At 50.3% G+C, this 19080-nt stretch overlaps 2 protein-coding genes across 2 annotated transcripts in view; one reads left to right on the forward strand and one right to left on the reverse strand.

Annotated features, from left to right (window-relative positions):
- Positions 1-14374, forward strand: part of ARHGEF2 (Rho/Rac guanine nucleotide exchange factor (GEF) 2) — a 44356-nt gene extending 29982 nt beyond the window's left edge. Inside the window, 20 exon segments of the mRNA XM_008570761.1 lie at positions 490-557; positions 860-923; positions 1584-1713; positions 1937-2046; positions 2197-2343; positions 2956-3206; positions 3420-3545; positions 3908-4025; positions 4222-4470; positions 6137-6213; positions 6723-6892; positions 8225-8292; positions 9564-9764; positions 10151-10270; positions 10401-10468; positions 10609-10644; positions 10847-10897; positions 11102-11545; positions 11924-12107; positions 13256-14374. Coding sequence (XP_008568983.1) covers positions 490-557; positions 860-923; positions 1584-1713; positions 1937-2046; positions 2197-2343; positions 2956-3206; positions 3420-3545; positions 3908-4025; positions 4222-4470; positions 6137-6213; positions 6723-6892; positions 8225-8292; positions 9564-9764; positions 10151-10270; positions 10401-10468; positions 10609-10644; positions 10847-10897; positions 11102-11545; positions 11924-12107; positions 13256-13329 — 2756 coding nt within the window. The 3' untranslated portion in view covers positions 13330-14374.
- A 900-nt stretch (positions 14375-15274) lies between these two features.
- On the reverse strand, positions 15275-18879 carry RXFP4 (relaxin/insulin-like family peptide receptor 4). Its single transcript, XM_008570938.1, is given in 3 exon segments — positions 15275-15346; positions 17703-17810; positions 17812-18879. Coding segments are annotated over 3 exon segments (1248 nt in total).
- Positions 18880-19080: the final 201 nt, after the last annotated feature.

Below are 19080 nucleotides of genomic sequence, written 5' to 3' on the forward strand. Positions count from 1 at the left end.
GAATCTACCTCAACAGGTTGTTAGGATTAAGTAAATATGGAGTATTTACTAGCTGCTTGGTGAATGTTAATTTCCCCTTCTCTGCCCCGACCCCCCATCCCAGCTGCATCTGTGCTGTCTTCTGTTCTGGGGAGTCCTCTCTTCCATCTACCACTCTTAACTACCTTTGTGCTTCTTGAGCTCATCTCTGGCAGCCAGCAACCCCTTCTCCGTCTTGTCCATCCCTCAGGCCATCTCTGGCTCAGGATTGCCCACCTTTCCTGATTGCTTAATTTCATTTAATACCCATACCCCCTCACTTTATTTCCTGCCTGAAGGAAGAGGGAGGCGGGAGGAGAGGACTGGGGTGTGGTAATGGCCGAGAAGTCTGGGAAGGGGGAAAGTTCTCTGAGGATTGTATGGCCAGGGGGAGATGGGTGTCTGCATGTGGGTGTGTCCCCTCCTGTACCACCCGGCCTTCCCTTCACCCTCTCTACCCCACCCTCCCAGCCTGCAATGTGACTATCCACAACCGCTGTAAAGACACCCTCGCCAACTGTACCAAGGTCAAGCAGAAGGTGAGATGGCAGGGAGGGCAGAGGGCTGGGGGAGAGGGTAGTGAGTGTGTGGTACCCTCATGCCTTTTCCATTCATTCCCTACCCTGTGTTCCTCAACCCTTTCCCTCACCAGGGGGCAGCCCAGACCCTCAACCCCAGGCCTCATATCCCTACAGCACTGGGCTCAGCCACCCTGATGCCCTTAACCACAGTGCCAGCTTTCTCCCGAGGGGGCCAGCTGCCCAGCTCCTGCCCCATACATATGGGAGTGATCCTTAGGTGACATCTGTTCTTGGTATCTCTCTCTTACTTTGTCTCACAGCAACAGAAAGCCGCCCTGCTAAAGAACAACACTGCCTTGCAGTCTGTTTCTCTTCGCAGTAAGAGTGAGTAGTGGGGGGACTAGAGGAGCCCGCATAAGACCCTGAGCCCCAGCCTGCTCAGCCCATGAGCTCTGCTGCCCCCCTGAGGTTGTTCCCAGCCTCAGTGCCTTCCTCTGATGGACTGGAAACGGATAGTGGGGGTTTGAGGGATGGTCCAGACTCTCAGGGCTTAGAGGCAAGATAGGAGAGTCCCAGTAGGGATGAAGGCTTGGGATAACTGGGTATCTGAGCCTAGTCACATCCTGTATTATTATTATCAGTTATTTACACTGCATTTCGGGAATGTTGGTGGCAGCTGTCAAGTATAAGTTCAGACAGCTTTGGTGTAACAGAAAGAGCATGGTGCTTAGACAAGAGAGCAAAGCCTGAGTCCCTGCTCAGCCATTAGCTGAGTCATCCTGGATGAGTCTTTTAATCTTTCTTAGCTTCAGTTTGCTCATAGGTTTATTTGGGGGAAGAGATAAGATAACGCTCTAGTGAACATTAAAGTATTGCATGAATGTAAGGTAGCATTATCATCACTGTAGTCATCCTTCTTGACTAGAGAGGGGCTGGAGGGGTGGTGGGACAGGATGCCTCATTTCTTGTTGAGGAGCCTGGGAGGCCTGAATCTCAGGAAGGCACCAGTCTGATGTTTACCTGCTCGGCGTCTCTCCCTGACAGCAACCACCCGGGAGCGGCCTAGCTCTGCCATCTACCCATCTGACAGCTTCCGGCAGTCCCTCCTTGGCTCCCGCCGTGGCCGCTCCTCCTTGTCTTTAGCCAAGAGTGTTTCTACCACCAACATTGCTGGGTGAGCTTCTCCTTGGGGAAGGGGGAGTAAGGCAGACGGAGAGTGTGGTAGGGGAGACCACATGGGGCTGAGAGGTCCCTTTCTATCCCTGAGTTCAGAATTGTAGACAGGCAAGTGAGGAGAACTTGGGGTGACTTCTGCTCAGGTCCTAGCCTGGTTTCTTGCTTGGGAAGGGATCTTTTGCCCGAGTTGGGGTGATGCAGACAGCCTCCACTTCCTTCAGACATTTCAATGATGAGTCTCCCCTGGGGCTGCGCCGGATCCTCTCACAGTCCACAGACTCCCTCAACATGCGGAACCGAACCTTGTCAGTGGAATCTCTCATTGACGAAGGTGAGCATGCCCATCCCTGGGGCAGACCTGGGGCTGGGGATGCATGGCTGGTGGGAGCCGTGGGAAGAACAGGGAAAAGGGATCTAGAGAAGGATGCAGGACCCAGGACAGAGACTTTGGCTCTGAGTTGCTTCCCCCACCAATGTCTAGGTGCTGAGGTGATCTACAATGAGCTGATGAGTGATTTTGAGATGGACGAGAAGGACTTTACAGCTGATTCCTGGAGCCTTGCTGTGGATGGCAGCTTCCTGCAGCAGCTTAAAAAGGAGGTGATGAAGCAGCAGGATGTCATCTATGGTGAGCCAAGACCACCCTAGTCTTCCTCTTCTTTATCAGGTCCTGTCGTATCTGTCTCCTTCTTTCTGCCAGCCCCCACTTTTCAAGACCCTTTCCCTCATAGCTCATTGGCCTCCAAGATCCTGCCTTGTACCCCCCAGGTTGCCTGCTAGGACCCCCACCTCTTGGTGCTGTCTCCAAGCCCTATCTTTTTTTTTTTTTTTTTTTTGACGTCAGCCAGTATGGGGATCCAAATCTTTGACCTTGGTGTTACAACACTGCACTCAAACCAACTGAGCTAACTGGCCAGCCCCCAAGGCCCTATCTTTATCTATTCTCCAAATCAGTCCTCAGTCTTTGCTCTGTGTCTGTTCCATGCTCAGTGCTGGGGACTGTGGGAAACCTAGACATGTGAAGACACATAATTCTTGTCCTAAAACAGCTTTACAGCTTGAGAATAACAAGACATAAAGGTAAAAAATGATTAGAAAATGATCTAAGGTAATAATAATGCAGAATGTTAACCTGGAAGGGACCTTGAAAACCTTGTCTGAGCCCTGAGGTCCCCAGCCTAGGGCTGCACCAATTGTGGTCAAGCCAGGGTACAGGCCAAGTGTTCCATTGTCTCCACAGAGCTAATCCAGACAGAGCTGCACCATGTGAGGACCCTGAAGATCATGACCCGCCTCTTCCGAACGGGGATGCTGGAAGAGCTACAGCTGGAGCCGGGAGTAGTCCATGGCCTGTTCCCCTGTGTGGATGAGCTCAGTGATATCCATACACGCTTCCTCAGCCAGCTCTTAGAACGCCGCCGCCAGGCCCTGTGCCCTGGCAGCACCCGGAACTTTGTCATCCATCGTTTGGGTGACCTTCTCATCAGCCAGGTGGGAAGAGGCAGGACACCTGGGCAATGCTGTGGAAGGCGTTAATGGGGTGGGCATTTCTTTCCTCCAAACTCTAGGGACTGAAGGGGAGCTGGGGAGAGCTAGAGAGGCAGGAAGCCAGCCTGTTTGGCAGGAGACCAGAGGCTTGTCCAGAGGATAGGGTCTGTGGCTTTGAGGGAAATGCTGACCTAGCCTTGTTCCCCTGACTTCTAGTTCTCAGGACCCAGTGCAGAGCAGATGCGTAAGACCTACTCGGAATTCTGCAGCCGCCACACCAAGGCCTTAAAGCTTTATAAGGAGCTGTATGCCCGAGACAAACGCTTCCAGCAGTTCATCCGGGTGAGCAAATCTCTCCAGGATCATGCTCAGATCGTCCTCATGGTCCAAACCCAGGCTTCTCCATTCGTGGGGGTAGCACATGTGAGCTGTACCCACATTGGGGGTCGGGCATTCACACACCCTGGTGACCCATCCATTCATGGATCCTGTCAATAATAACCCCTCAGAGTGGTGGAACACATGGTAGTAGTTTCCCAAGTACTTTTCACAGCTTTGTCTGGTTGGTCCTCAGAACAAACCAGTGGCAACATTATCCCCATTTTCCAGATGCAGTCACCTAGGCCAGTGTGAAGGAAATGGTTAAGGCAGGGCTAGTGCCAGAGCTTAGATGCCACGTCTTTCTGTTGCCTCTTCCCTTGTAGAAAGTGACACGCTCAGCCGTGCTGAAGCGGCATGGAGTACAGGAGTGCATCCTGCTGGTGACTCAGCGCATCACCAAGTACCCGGTGCTCATCAGCCGGATCCTGCAGCATTCCCACGGTGAGCAAGAGGGCTCAGGGAGGGAGATGGCAGGAGAGGGCTTACCTGGGTGAGGAAAGGCTCAGGATGACCAAGGGAAGGGGTAGGGTCAGGTGTGGAACTCTGGGCAGCCTTCAAAGGTAGAATCAAGATATGATGGAAATGGGGCGGAATAAACCTGGCTAAGCCGCCCCCCATGCCAATCCCCTGGTGCCAGGGATTGAGGCAGAGCGCCAGGACCTGACTACGGCACTGGGGCTGGTGAAGGAGTTGCTGTCCAATGTGGACCAGGATGTGCATGAACTGGAGAAAGGGGCCCGCCTGCAAGAGATCTACAACCGTATGGACCCTCGAGCCCAAGCCCCAGTGCCTGGCAAGGGCCCCTTTGGCCGAGAGGAACTCCTACGGCGCAAGCTCATCCATGATGGCTGCCTGCTCTGGAAGACAGCAACGGGGCGCTTCAAAGGTGAGTGGCCTACTTGGCAGAACAAGCAAGAGTCTAGAGTAAGATAGAGAGTGCGAAAGGCATGTGGCCTTTAGGATGGAGCCCTACACTGAAGGCAAGACTTAGTAGGAGGAAAAAACATGGTCTCTGTTGCTGCAAAAGTGTGAACTCTGCATTTAACTTCATAGACCATACAGGGACTTCCTTATCAGTATTTACTCATTTCTTTGGTCTTTATATACCCAGAGAGCTATCAGTTTTAACAAGAAAGACAAAGAAACTTTTGGACCAGAGGACAAGATCAGGGCAGTTGATTCCCACAGCTAGAATCCCTGGGGAAAGAGCAGGAGCTTTGGGAATGCAGTAGGGAAGGCCCAGAGGAGGGGACTGAGCCTGGTGAAGAATGGGCAGGGCAGAGAAGAGAGAATAGAGCAGGCCAACCACACTTTGTTGGTGGCCAAGGCTCACTTTCCCAGGCTATTTCCAGAATTTGTCTACACTGGCAAAAAGTCTTTCCCACCTACATCAAGGAAAGAGAATAGCAGGTCTCAGCTTTGGGGATGAGGAATGGGGACAAAAGTAAGCTGTGATACCTGAGGCCAGAGTCTGCCTGAGCTTCTGTGCCCATGTCATGAAATCCCTACTCCTAGGGCTTGGATATTGTCAGTCTTCACCAGCCTCTTTCCTTCATCCCTTTCTCTCCTTCCCATTCCTCCCACACAGCAGCTAAGAATATAAACCATGGGGGTTAAAAATAGCAGGGCTGGAAAGCTTTATTTCTGAAGCAGTTAGCAAAAGCCCTCCCCTTCTGTGTGCCCACAGTTTAGTAAGATCCCCAAGGGCAAAGGGCGAGTGTGTTTTCTTGACTGTGACATCCAAGTTTTGCAGAATCGACCTTTGTTTCCTCCCTCAGTCTTAAAAGTGCAAGACCCCATAGAATCTGAGACCCTGGAGTGTAAGGAGAGAAGAAAAATGAAGCAGAAGCCTGCTGGGGTTGAAGGAGATGGGATTAGTCAGACATGGATGGGTGAGGGATGCCCTTTCAGTCCTTCTTTAGTGGAAAGAAACCAACTTTCTCCCTCCTTCCTGACCACAAGATAAGAAGTGGGAATATGCCAGGGCAGGGGAAATTTAGGTCGGATATTCAAAAAAGTTGTACCTTAGTTAGGTGTTAGGCATAGAATTTAAAAGATGAAAAAGTATGGCTCCTTTTGCTCTGGTAATCTTTATGACTCTTGTAAAAATCTTGGATCCTTTCACCCAGAGAAATACACATGTTCATTATTTTAACATGTAAAAGTGTTTATGCAACTTCAGAGGGTTTAAAGAACCCCTGAAGCAATGGATAACTTAGGGGGTCTGTAGACCCCATGTTAAGAAACATGAATCAGTCAGGTAAGGAGGGTTTGCTGCACAGACATTGAGTGGTCCTTTGTGGTCATCACTAGCCCAAAAATGTGTTTTATTGAATAGTACATGTGTCTTTCTCCCCACTCCGTATTTCTGAGCTGTAAGAATGGGATGTAGGAGGTCTGAAAAGATGAAGAAAGCAACCAGAGGGAAGAAAGGACAGGAAGAGAGGACTCAGGAGCTCTAACCTGATGGGGCAGGCCTGGTCCTTGGGGAAGAGGGAAACAGCTTCTCACTCTCTAGTGCTGACTGTTCCCTACCTTTATCCCTCTGCCAGATGTGCTGATGCTGCTAATGACAGATGTGCTGGTGTTTCTCCAGGAGAAGGACCAGAAGTATATCTTTCCTGCCCTGGTGAGACCTTCATTCTTCTCCTTTTTCAGCATAGACATGGGTTTCAGGCCCTTCTTGCATTCTTCCCCAACCTCAAAAGAGCCGCGATATCCCTCCAGAGTCAAACAGCTAATATTGTAACTGTTACTATAATATTATTATAAAAAATAAGAATAACTAATAGATATTGTTACTGTACACAGGCACTTTTATACCCTTGAGGAAGACCTATTATCATCCTCATTTTGTAGATGATGAAAGTAAAAGCTTAAAGTTAGTTAAATAATTTGTTACAGGTCACAGTTCTACATCTTTTCTGGCTGTCACCAAAGCCTGAGCTCTTAATTTGTATTGAAAGGTGACTCTTCGATCCTTTTTTTTTTGGCAGCTGTCCAGCATGGGGATCCCAACCCTTGACCTTGGTGTTCTAATTTTTAATCCTTTGAGCATTCCAGAAGGATTGAAGACCCAAATAAATATCCAAAGGTCAGAATTCCCAGGCTTAATCCTTCCTTTCCCCTGATCGGCAGGACAAGCCCTCAGTGGTATCACTGCAGAATCTAATTGTACGGGACATCGCCAACCAGGAGAAAGGGATGTTTCTAATCAGTGCGGCCCCCCCTGAGATGTATGAGGTGCACACAGCATCTCGAGATGACCGGAGCACCTGGATCCGCGTCATTCAGCAGAGCGTGCGCATGTGAGTGTGTGTCTGCTACCTGCATGAGCAAATGGCCTCAGGGTACCTGCAGCATCGGATCCCAGGCCACAGCATTCCCTGGGAATAGAACCCAACATTCAGAGGTGGGGGCAGAGGCTGGGAGAGAGACAAGATGGCCTAAGACAGGAAAGAATACCTATGTTATTATGTCCTATACAGTCATATTTTATACACTGACAGCCCTGGCTACCTTTCAAGTGCAGCATGAGTTGACAAGCAAAGGAATACTTTGAGCTGTCACATGGTGGCATACCTGCCAGCCAGCATTACAATTACAGCTGCTTTAACATCTTGGTCTGTAGGCAGAGGCTATTATTTTGATTGTATTGAGTTTTACCTTTATTATCTAAAAATGAATGAAAAAGAAGATAATGAAAGCATTGATAATAGGGATGAGAGGAGCAAGTCTTGTAAACAAACTCAACACAATAGAGTCAAGAAGGAAATCGGTTAGTGTGCAAAAGGAGCAAATCTTTAGCTCCTGTTGACACATTAGATTTGAGGCAGTCAACTATGTGACTAATTGTGATGAAAAAAAAGTCAAGTGAAGTACAGGTAAATAGATTCTTGAAGATTATGCCTAAAGAACGATCTCTAATTAGGATTTTTATAATTTTCTTTTTTTAAGCTTTCAGGGAATAGATTCTTTTCCACTTTATAATATGTAAACCTATTTTCTTTACTTCTGTGACTTAGACTTTTGAACAAGTTTTTCAGAAAAACATGCAAAAGTATGAAATTCCCTGTTCTAAGAAAACAATTGAAAATACTGTCCCATTAACAATAGAGCCATAGTGGCCTCTTTATTAATAGTATTAATATTTATAATTGTGAAAATTAATGGTATTTATTTGTAGTTGATTTTTTAACTTTGTCCACATGAGTAAGACATAATTATGACTGACTTATTGAGCTTCTGTCATGTTGAAAGCACTGTTACATTTCATTTAATCCTAACAAAAAAACCTGTGAGGAAGATATTACCCTCATTTTCATTTGAGAAAATAGAGAGGTTAACATCTGGTAAATATTGGAGCCAGGATTTGAACCCAGTTTGCTTGATGCCAAAGCCTGTACTTGACTGTATTGTGCTGCCTTTCCAGGCAACCTGTGGAGAGGTACATACCAATAAATGCAGGTAATCAATGCTAAGAAAAGGAAAGTAGAGAGTGAATGAAGCCAGGTCGTGAGGCTGCAGAATCGTACCTAAAGAGGGAAGCACAGGACATTGTTGGGAAGGAAGGAAGGCTGATTCCTGGTGTGTAACATGGCTTCTGTCCTCCAACCTCACCTGACCTATTACCCTTCCAGATGCCCATCCAGGGAGGACTTCCCCCTGATTGAGACCGAGGATGAGGCTTACCTGCGGCGAATCAAGAGTAAGTCCACCCACAGGGAGCTCATTAAAAAATTTACAATACATCCACACCATGGAATACTATCCAACTATTAAAAAGATGAGGTAGCTCTATAAGGGCTGGTGTAGATCTGTATCAAAAATATATCGTTCAATGAAAAAAGCAAGGTTTAAAACAATGTAAAGTGTATGCTACCATTTGTGTAAGAATGATACAGGTAGACATATGTAGATTTTTTTTTTTTTTTTTTTTTTGTCTTTTGTCTTTTTTCCGTGTCCGGCAACGGATCGCAACCCTCAGTGTTGCCCCCGTACCGGACCGGGGACCGGCAACGGGATCGCAAGCCTCGGTGTTGCTCCCGTGCCTTGCTCAGCCAGTGAGCGGGAGCCGGTCTGTATGTGGGATCCGAACCCTCGGACGGGAGCGCCGCTGCACTTCCCAAGCGGCGCACTATCCAGTGCGCCACCGGGCCGGCCCTATGTAGATATGTTTTGTGTGTGTATATAATATCTAGAAGGATAAGATATTATTACTATGGCTTCCTCTGGGAAGGGAAACTACGAAGACCAGAGTTGGGAGAGTAACTTACTTTTTCACTATAGGGCGTTATATTTGTTAGGGTATGATCTAATTGCTACATAAAATAACCTACAACAAAGTCAAGGGTTCAGATCCCCACCAGCCACCCCCCCAAAAAAAAAAAATCAGTTCCTTAAAAAAAAATAGAAGATTGTTCCTCTCATAAATAACAGCCCAAAGTGGAAAGGGCAGAGTAGTCGTGCAACTCTGCCATCTTCAACACGGGAGCTTCCATCTCTATGTCCAAATCGGCCACTCCAGCTCCCCCATCTCATCTGCATCCCAGCTAACGGAAAGAGTAAAGCAACAAGGAGTTTATACCCGTTTCTTTTAAGGGTAGATCTGGAAGTCGCTCATATCCACTGGCCAGAATTTAGTCACATAGCAATGTCTAACGGTAAGTCAGTCTAGGATACGTAGTCATTAACTGGGCAGCCATGTTTCCACATGAAACTTGTGCACATCCTCTAGTGAAAGGAAGATAGGAAGAATGAACACTGGTGGACAGCCTGCAACCCCTGCCACAAATATCTTCTACTTTTGTTTTTAAAACAAAAATGCGTATGTTACTTTTTCCAAAAAAAAGTTTATCTTTTTTATAAATGCCACACACAAAAAAATTAAGTCCTGCCACTCTGCCCAGCCCTACCCCTTACCCTGAGGGCTGGTGCCCCCCAGGCCCTCCCATTTGCTCACCTGTTCCTGATCCACAGTGGAGCTGCAACAGAAGGACCGGGCACTGGTGGAACTGCTGCAAGAGAAGGTTGGGCTGTTTGCCGAGATGACCCATTTCCAGGCGGAAGAGGATGGCGGCAGTGGGATGCCCCTGCCCACCCTACCCAGGAGTCTTTTCCGTTCTGAGTCCCTCGAGTCCCCTCGTGGCGAGCGGCTACTGCAGGATGCCATCCGTGAGGGTGAGGAGCTCCCAGAGAAGAGTCCAGGCTCATGCACTCACCATTACAGAAATATGGATACATGGTTAGACCTGGACACACACAGAAAAGGGGGATGTCAACCCCATGGTCCGTAAATATCCCTGAGTGCCTGTTCTATGCCAGTTCCTGGGAAAGGCAGTGGAAGAGGCACACACAGTCTTTGCTACTGTTTGACACCTCTAATGATGCATATATTTATGCTGTTCCTTAAGCATCTTTACTGCCCTTTGCCTTATGTGGTTGTGTGAGTGATACCCACTGGCTGTGCAGAAGGCATTCCCCTGGATGCCTGAATATTCCATGTGTGTTGGATGAATGGCATTCCCCACAGGTTCTATGTCACTCCTGTCCTCCTTTCCCCTCAGTGGAGGGCCTGAAAGACCTGCTGGTGGGGCCTGGAGTGGAGCTGCTTTTGACACCCCGAGAACCAACCCTGCCCTTAGAACCGGACAGCAGTGGTAACATGAGCCCTGGAGTCACTGCCAGTGAGTGCCAGGGCAGGGGACCAAGGTAGTAGGTGGGAGGGGCTAAAGAGAATGGGGTGAGACAAGGGATCGAGTGGTGTCAGGACCTGGGGAAATAAACTCAGCCCTTCTTTTTTCCTCTTCTCAACAGATGGTGAGGCCAGAACCTTCAATGGCTCCATTGAGCTCTGCAGAGCTGATTCAGACTCCAGCCAGAAGGTGGGTCCTCAAGAGTTTCAGGATTTGGCTAGAGGGTGGAAAGGGACAGCTGGCTTATGGATCCTCGACCCAGAGCTGTTAGGGGCAGGCACCAGGGACTTGTGTGCCTGCTGACTTTCCATCCTTCCCCATTTCTGCAGGATCGAAATGGAAATCAGCTGAGATCTCCCCAGGAGGTGAGATGGGAATTTGATGGTATAAGGGAGGTTAATCTCAGTCTGAGAAATTGTAACCCAATTTGGAGTGGCAATGGGGAGAGTAGATGCTTCAGAGTATCTCGCCAGATACTATTGTCCCCATACCCACACTTATTCAACTTCTGGGCAGTTCTCTCCTCCTGGAGCTTGGGCTCTGTTCCCACTCTTTCCTCTTCCTCAGGAGGCATTACAGCGATTGGTCAATCTCTATGGACTTCTACATGGCCTACAGGTCAGTGAGGCAAGGGCTAGAATGGGGAAGGGGAGGAGCCGGGAGATGCACACTTACGTGGGGCTGAGTCATCCTAACAGGGCTTTCTAAGTATTCCCCCAGTCCCGGCTTCTGGAGTGATGACCTGGTCCCTGGGCGTGAGGCTGAGGAGTAGAAGAAAATGGGAGTTTCTGATGTATCCTTCTGTCCCCATTCCACCCCCAGGCGGCTGTGGCCCAGCAGGACACTTTGATGGAAGGCCGGTTCCCCGAGGGCCCTGAACGGCGGGAGAAGCTATCACGAGCCAACTCTCGGGATGGGGAGGCTGGCAGGACCGGAGCTGCCCCAGTGGCTACTGAAAAGCAGGCCACAGAACTGGCGTTACTGCAGCGGCAACATGCGCTGCTGCAGGAGGAGCTGCGGCGCTGCCGGCGGCTAGGTGAAGAGCGGGCCACCGAGGCCGGCAGCCTGGAAGTCCGGCTCCGGGAGAGCGAGCAGGCCCGGGCTTTGCTGGAGCGTGAGGCCGAAGAGGCTCGCAGGCAGCTGGCTGCCTTGGGCCAGACTGAGCCGCTCCCAGCTGAGGCCCCCTGGGCCCGCAGGCCTCTGGATCCTCGACGGCGTAGCCTCCCTGCAGGCGATGCCTTGTACCTGAGTTTCACCCCTCCACAGGTAAGGCAGCTTGGAGTAGTGAACTAACTAAGGTGGACATAAGAGGCCATAGAACCTGAGCTGTTGGGGATTTGAGCCCAAATGAAATCAGGCAACAGATTTAAAGGATATGTATTGAGGTACGGGTTGTAGAACTGCAAAGAAATTTAAATGGATGTGGGGAGTGGGGGCATTAGTGGTACAGGAAAATACCATGGGCGGTAATACTGGAAGAAATTAGTTGGTGGTAGATCTACTGAAGGGGTGTTGTTGGTGAGCCCCAGTGGTCAGAGGCAGTCTTGGGACCCAGTAGAGCCCGCTGCCACCAGCTAAGCAGAGCCTGCGGTCTTCACACTGCTCAATCCCTGGCCTGCTGCTTTTCCTGCCTGCTGTCTACAGTCCAGCCGAGGCCCTGACCGCCTGGACCTGCCTGTGACTACTCGCTCCATCCATCGACCGTTTGAGGACCGAGAGAGGCAGGAGCTAGGTAGCCCCGAGGAGCGGCTGCAAGACAGCAGTGACCCCGACACGGGCAGTGAGGAGGAAGGTAGCAGCCGTCTGTCTCCGCCCCACAGTCCACGAGGTGAGACTGGTGGAGGTGTGGAATAGAGGTGGAGCCTGGGTACAGGCCCTTGGGCTGTAGCTTCCAAGTGGGCCCTACCTGACCACTGAGGCCTACAATAACTCTTGGGAGGGACACAGAGAACTTCCCATTTTGTCTGATGACGAATGGGTGATGGAACTCTAGGAAGCAGAGTCTAGAGGCCTCTCTTCCAGTTGGTTGGTGATTCCCAACCTTTTCAAGTAGAAATAGATTTTTTTTTTTTTTCCTTTTTGTCTTTTTTCGTGTCCGGCAACGGATCGCAACCCTCAGTGTCGCCCCCGCACCGGACCGGGGACCGGCAACGGGATCGCAACCCTCGGTGTTGCTCCCGCACCTCGCTCAGCCAGTGAGCGGGAACCGGTCTGTATGTGGGATCCGAACCCTCGGCGGGAGCGCCGCCGCGCTCCCAAGCGGCGCACTGTAGCAGTGCGCCACTGGGCCGGCCAGATTTTTTTTTTTTTTTTTAAAGATGACCAGTAAGGGGATCTTAACCCTTGACTTGGAGTTATCAGCACCACACTCACCCAAGAGAGGTAACTGGCCATCCCTATATAGGGATCCGAACCCGTGGCCTTGGTGTTATCAGCAGTTATCAGCACCACACTCACCCAAGAGAGGTAACTGGCCATCCCTATATAGGGATCCGAACCCGTGGCCTTGGTGTTATCAGCAGTTATCAGCACCACACTCACCCAAGAGAGGTAACTGGCCATCCCTATATAGGGATCCGAACCCGTGGCCTTGGTGTTATCAGCACCATACTCTCCCAAGTGAGCCACGGGCTGGCCCTAGAAATAGATCTTTAAAGTAAAAAATTTCAAAGACCTCCAAGTTCTTATGGTTGGGTCAGGGAATACAAAATAATCAAAAGCTACTATGATTTTATATTATAATCTTAAACTATTTTGCATTTTATTAATCAAATTGTATCTTTGCATACTTACAAAGTATACCACGTACCTAGGTGTAGGTACATTGTTTGCTTTGTTGACAGGATTCACAGACCTCTGCCATCCCTCCATGCTCACAGAGCCCCTCAGCCCATCAATGGGGAGGCATTAGTGTAGGGGTACAGTTCCTCACAGGAGTCTCTGCTCACTCACTGGCTTTGCCTGTCCCCATTTCAGACTTCACCCGAATGCAGGACATCCCAGAGGAAACGGAGAGCCGCGACGGGGAGCCTGTAGCATCGGAGAGCTAAGGGCTCCCTCCCTCGTGCCCTGTGCCCCACTGAAGAACATTACTGAGGGGGACAAACCTTGGGGACTCTAATCTGCCAGTGATGAGGGATCATTTGAAAGAACTGCTGATTGTCCTTGCCAGCTCTTGGGATCCTTGGATACCTGGGGCCATTTACAAAGCTGGGGGAATTAGGCCACAGTACCCCCTGGTGGCATCCAGAAGCTACACCACAGATGCCAGTTTTTCATGCCTTCTTCCCTCTACTTTAGGAAAATTTATTTATTTATTGTTTATTAGTTATGGGGGGAGAGGGGAGATTTAAAGGACCAGGGACATGGGAACCAAGCCATAGGGATCAGGGGGCCTTGTCCTTTACACTAGCGGGGTATATTCAGGTTTAACCATGCAGCTGCTGGGTTCTAGCCCTAACACCCTTCCCCAGTAACACCCATCTTTAAGGAGAGGCTGCAGCCACAGGACCCTACTGCCCCTTTAAGGAGGGATGTGGGGAGGGCCATGTCTTTCTCCCCTCTCCCCTCAACCTCTTACTGGGTCTTTTCTTCTCTCCATCCTCCATGGAAACCCCAGGGAAATAACCTGGCTTTCTAGAGTTGATGGAATAGAGGCTGGGGGTGAGGGAAAAAACACATAGGGACCAGAGTGTTTTTTGGTGTTTTTTTTTTTTTTTTTTTTTTTAAAGCCAACTGCAGGTGTTTTATATTTTTAAGAGAAGATTGTAGGCAATTAGAGCAGCCTTCTATCTCCACATCTCTGAAGAACTTGAGGGGTGGGAGAGACAGTGATGTCTCCCTTCATCTACAGTAATGAGGGACCTGTTCTGATCTCTTCCCCAGCTGTTTGGAAAAAAGTTCTAGAGTGGGTTGGGAAATCTTTACGGACCCTGAACTCATCTACCACTTCAGCAACTGTGACCTGAAACCTCAGTGTGAATTTTGGGGATTTTTTTTTAATGGACTCCCCAAAGCCCACCAGCCCCAGCCATTTTTCTGCCAATTTGATTGTAAAAAAAATTAAGCAGGGAAAATTAAAGACCTGGAACCCCATGAGGTGCTGTCTCTCCTAATATCTCCCAGTTCTGAGGATGATGGTGAGGGGAAAGCCGGGCAGTGACCTAAGTTCCTGTGAAAGGGGCCTTTTCCTCTCACCGGAAGGGCAGTCTCTGCCTCACTGAACAGGGGGGGCACTAACAAAAGAAGCTTCTGCAAATCTTTTTTTGTTTTCTTTATGCACACAAATACAAAGATAAAAATGAAGGGGCACTCAGTGAGGTTCCAGTGGCTGTGGGGATTGCAGTACTCGAAAACTTGTTTTCATATTATTCATATGCCATGTTCCAAAAACACATCAGCCTATTGCCCCTATTTGACACAGTCCCTGTTACCCTCCAGTGTCATTCATTTTCAGATGCATCCCCGCCCTGCCTTGTTCATCTCAGAGTCCTGGGGTAGCCCCTCGGTGGAGCTGCCCATTTGCTTTGCTTCTCCTAGAGGCAGTGAGAAATGAACTGGTTTCAGTTCTTGATTTTGGTTAGTTTTACTTCCTGTTCTGGTTGTTACCCTACTCTTGGGCTGTGCGGGGAGGGGAGGAGAAGAGGCTAGGGTTGTGTAAGTGCTGGTAGCGTGCACATATCCTCGGAGCTGGGCTGGTGCAGGCCCTCAGCCAGAGAGAGGAAATGCCATTGCATGGGGGGCAGGCTTAGGGGAGAAGCCAGCACTCTCCACTGCTGTAACTCTCACCTATCAGCACCTGGCCTTAACAAGGGTGCTTTCCTGTCCATTACAGGAATCCTGGGAGGTAGGAATTGTTCTCATTTTACAGACAGGGGAGCCTAGGTGCAGAAAGGTTGCCAGGCCAGGGTAGGCGAGGCAGGAAGGAACCAGCCCTCCTAGTTCCAGTCATCCACTTCCCCCACTGTGGCCACTCTCCCTAAAAATACCAGAGCTTCAGGTTTCAAACACAGACTCATGGCTCAGCAGGTGTCTGCCGTGTTGGCTGGAAGCAGCTGGGACCCAAAGCTGTAAAGGTGGAGAGGAGGGAGGAAGAATGGCAGGGTAGGGTGGGGGTGTAAGATAGCATCCAAATACCACCAAGGAAAAGGGAGTGCAGCTTCCTCCAACATTCCCCCATGGATCCAGTGAGGGATGCTGGTCAGGAGAAATGGAAACCTGGAGACACAGTCCCGATTGGGTGTGGAGAAACCCACAGCTCCCTGGAGAGGAGCAACACTGCTTTATTCCTGTCTCTTCTGCTGCCCCGTCCGCCCCCAAACATAGGTCAAAGCGTTTTTTCAGATGTGTCTGTTCTTGAGAGCTAGGTACCTCCCTCACATTTTCACCATTCTGTCCCTTGATGACTCCCTAAACCCACTTACAGGAACTTAGAGTCTTAACCTCTGTCCCTCCTGCTGCAGTTTCAAAGATCTCTGGCTTTGTCCTCCGGGGAGCCAGGGCCCAGCTTCTCACCAAAACATTGCCTTCTTTCCATTCAGAGAGGAGCTCCAAGCCTGCCATGCCCTGCCCACCTCCATCCCTGCACCCTTCCCCATCCTCTCCCCACTAACAAGGGTAGGCCTGCTTGAGCACATTCGTTCATCTCTCACTTGGACCTGAGTAAACTTTGTCAATATTTACCTATGGGTCCCATAAAGCAGTGATGCCCCCAGAGGAGCCAATATCCGGAGTCCATCAAGGCTATCAGAGGAGCTGCTGGGGGTGGGAAGAGGGATACTTAGGTGGGGGAGGATTTTCCATCCTCCTGAGTTGGCTGAGAACAGACTGGTAGTTTTGGGACCAGTTTAAACATTATCAAAAGGAGGAAATTAAACATCAAGAGGCTAATTAAATCTCATTTACATTGCTTAATATATTGTGGATTGGGTGGCTCTTTTGAGCCTCTTCTGCTCAGCAATTGAATGGAACTGGGGCAGAGGGTGCCTGAAGCCACTGTGGCCTCCCCATCCAGAGGAGGCTCGGCAGTGCTCCCAGATGCTGTTCCCGGATCAAGTGGCCAGTGTCCTGGGTTACAAGACTGGCCAGAGAGCTTGGTCCCAGGGGAACTCCACCCCATCTTCCCTCTGTCTCCTCCCTTTTTTTCAGGGGCTACCCCCCATTAAGTCCCTTCTGATGGCTAGCCTTTATACTGATGGGTCTCAGTGAATATGAAATGAAAGGAGAGCCCCCTGCCTGGCACACTGTCAAAAGGGGCTTGAACTCAGTTCTTTTTTCTCTTTCTTTCTTTTTTGGGGGGTTGGGGGGTGGCTGGCCGGTATGGGGATTCGAATTTCTCAGTTCTTTATGTAAGACTTTCATGATTTCAGAGCATGCAAAACCATTCCAAAGGAGACCTTCATGGCTCCCCTGCCCCGGTCTCCCAGCTGTCCCCTTGTTTCCTCTTTTCTTCATTTTACATGGGGTGTAAGTATAACAGCTAATACTGTATTTCAAGCAATGTTAAATCTTCAACAGCCCATTTTACAGGTGAGAAAACTGAGGGACAGAGAGGTAAAGTATCTTCCCTTGGTAAAGGTGTGAATCCAGGTACTCTTGGCACCAAGTTATGCTCTGAGCTATGCACTTGGAGTAGGGAGGAAGACTAGCTCCACTTTCTGTGGTTTCCACTTCTCTGGTCTTACCTTCAACCTGCTTTTCTCCCAACCCCTTTCTATATCTCTCACCTCCCTTTGCCACCCTCCAGCCCCCAGGTCTTTAACTTGTCCTTATCTTCACTCCCCCTTCAAATCCTAACACACACACACTCAAACACACACACACACACACACACACACACACACACACACTCCCAGTGATCACTAGGCACTAGGATTTTACACCTGGTATCTCCCTGCAGGAGAACTACAGCTTTTGCACCTGAGGCCCCTGCAGGCACCAAGTTTCTGTGGGCACTACTGAGATGCTAAAAAAGATGGGGATTGCCAGGGGAAGAGGGTATTTTTTGCCTTGGTACCAGAGAAGGACAAAGGACACTGTTTTGAGGTGAGAGTGGAGTGGGGAGGAGAGACAGTATGATGGGCACTGACCTCTGATCCATTAGCCTAGAACCCTTAGGGAAAATTTCCTGGGAATTCTTACAGAAGACAGAAATGGAGCAACAAATCCTTTTGTCTCACACTGAACTGAAGGTAGAATTGGGATAAAAAGTCAAGACAATTTGTGAATAATCTAGAAGTTTATTCTCAGATCCTCTTCTTTCCCACTACAACCAAATAGAGACTTAAGCTTTATTACACCCAGCCCTGACCTGGCCCCCAGCCTCCCCCACTGCGCCGCACCCAGAGTTCGGAATCAAAGATTAGACTTTCCCTGAGGGCGCTGCAGCCAGCTAGAGAGGACAGCTTCTCCCTAGGATGCATACCTCCTGCACCTGACCAACCCCAGAAAAAGGAGAGTGTTCAGCTTGTACATTTCTCCCAGGTATCCCTTTGTCCAGGTTGGTGAGCATGATAGTAGGGCAGCTCTCCTGGAGGGGTTCTTGCTACCCACCGCCTGCCTACCTCCTTTAGAGCCACCTGTTCCTCTCAGCCCCGGCCCTGGGGCCACAGCTTTGATCGCAGATCCCTGAAGGTGTCTGCCAGAGCCTGCCGGGGCTTCTGCCTTAGGAGACAATACAGCACAGGATTGAGGCAGCTGTTGCTGTGTGCCAGGCAGGTGGTGACGGGGAAGACGTAGGTATGGATGATGTAGAAAGTGCTGTCCCAAGGCACCAGGTCAAACTTCACCAGCACACCCCAGAGAGTGACCACATGGTTGGGGAACCAGCAGAGGAAGAAGGAGGCCACCAGGATGCGGACAGAACGGGCCACAACCCTGCTGTCCTGCCGTCGCCGTTGCCGCCGCCGCAGGAAGGCCAGCAGCAGCAGGTAGCTGGTGGTGATGATGCCCAAGGGCACCATGAAGGCCAGCACCACCCTCTGCAGCTGGTAGGCCCCCAGCCAGTACCTGCTGGGGAAGCGCAGCAGGCAGAGGCGCACGCCCCACACCTCCCCCTCGGCCCCAAATACAGCCGTGGGCACTGTCACCAGCGCAGCTGCCATCCACACTGCCAGGGTGGCCACACGGGCCCAGAAGAGTGAGAGGTGGGTGCCTGGCCCTGCAGCCATGGCCACCACCCAGTAGCGGGCAACGCTCAGTGCCGTGATGAGAAAGATGCTGGCATAGACGTTGAGGACAGTGGCTGTCAACACCATCTTGCAAAGTGCACCTCCGAATGGCCAGTGGAAGTCCAGTACCGACTCAGCTGCCCAGAAGGGGAGAGTGAGCGCCAGCCCCAGATCTGCCAGAGCCAGGTTGAAGACAAAGGTGTCAGAAGGTGGGCCAGGGACTCGCCGAGCACAATTTCCCAGTACCCACAGCACAGCCAAATTTCCCAGCAAGCCGATGGCCCCTACAAGCCCATAGGCCAGGGCAACCACGACCCTCAGGGCTAGGAATTTGACAGGCATTGCAGAATCATCAGGACTCAGAACACTGCCTCCAGAGGCGTTGACCCAGAATAACGTGGGCAGAGGGGCAGAGGTGTTGAATGTGAGCATCTCAGGGCATCAGAGGTTGGTGGTGCCAAGTAGAGGGGCCAGCAAGCGACTGCCAGGCTGGCAGGGGCCACTGCAGGCTCTCAGCAGGAGGCTTTGAATCTGAGCACTTCTCTAGCTACCAGGAGCCCTGGTCCACACCCACACCTCAGAGGGACGAGTGTGGATGGGACAACCTACCTCTTCCCTGTTGGTCAGGACTGG

The sequence above is a fragment of the Galeopterus variegatus genome, unplaced genomic scaffold (genome assembly GCF_000696425.1).
Source record: "Galeopterus variegatus unplaced genomic scaffold, G_variegatus-3.0.2 Scaffold33, whole genome shotgun sequence".
Classification (NCBI taxonomy): Eukaryota; Metazoa; Chordata; class Mammalia; order Dermoptera; family Cynocephalidae; genus Galeopterus; species Galeopterus variegatus.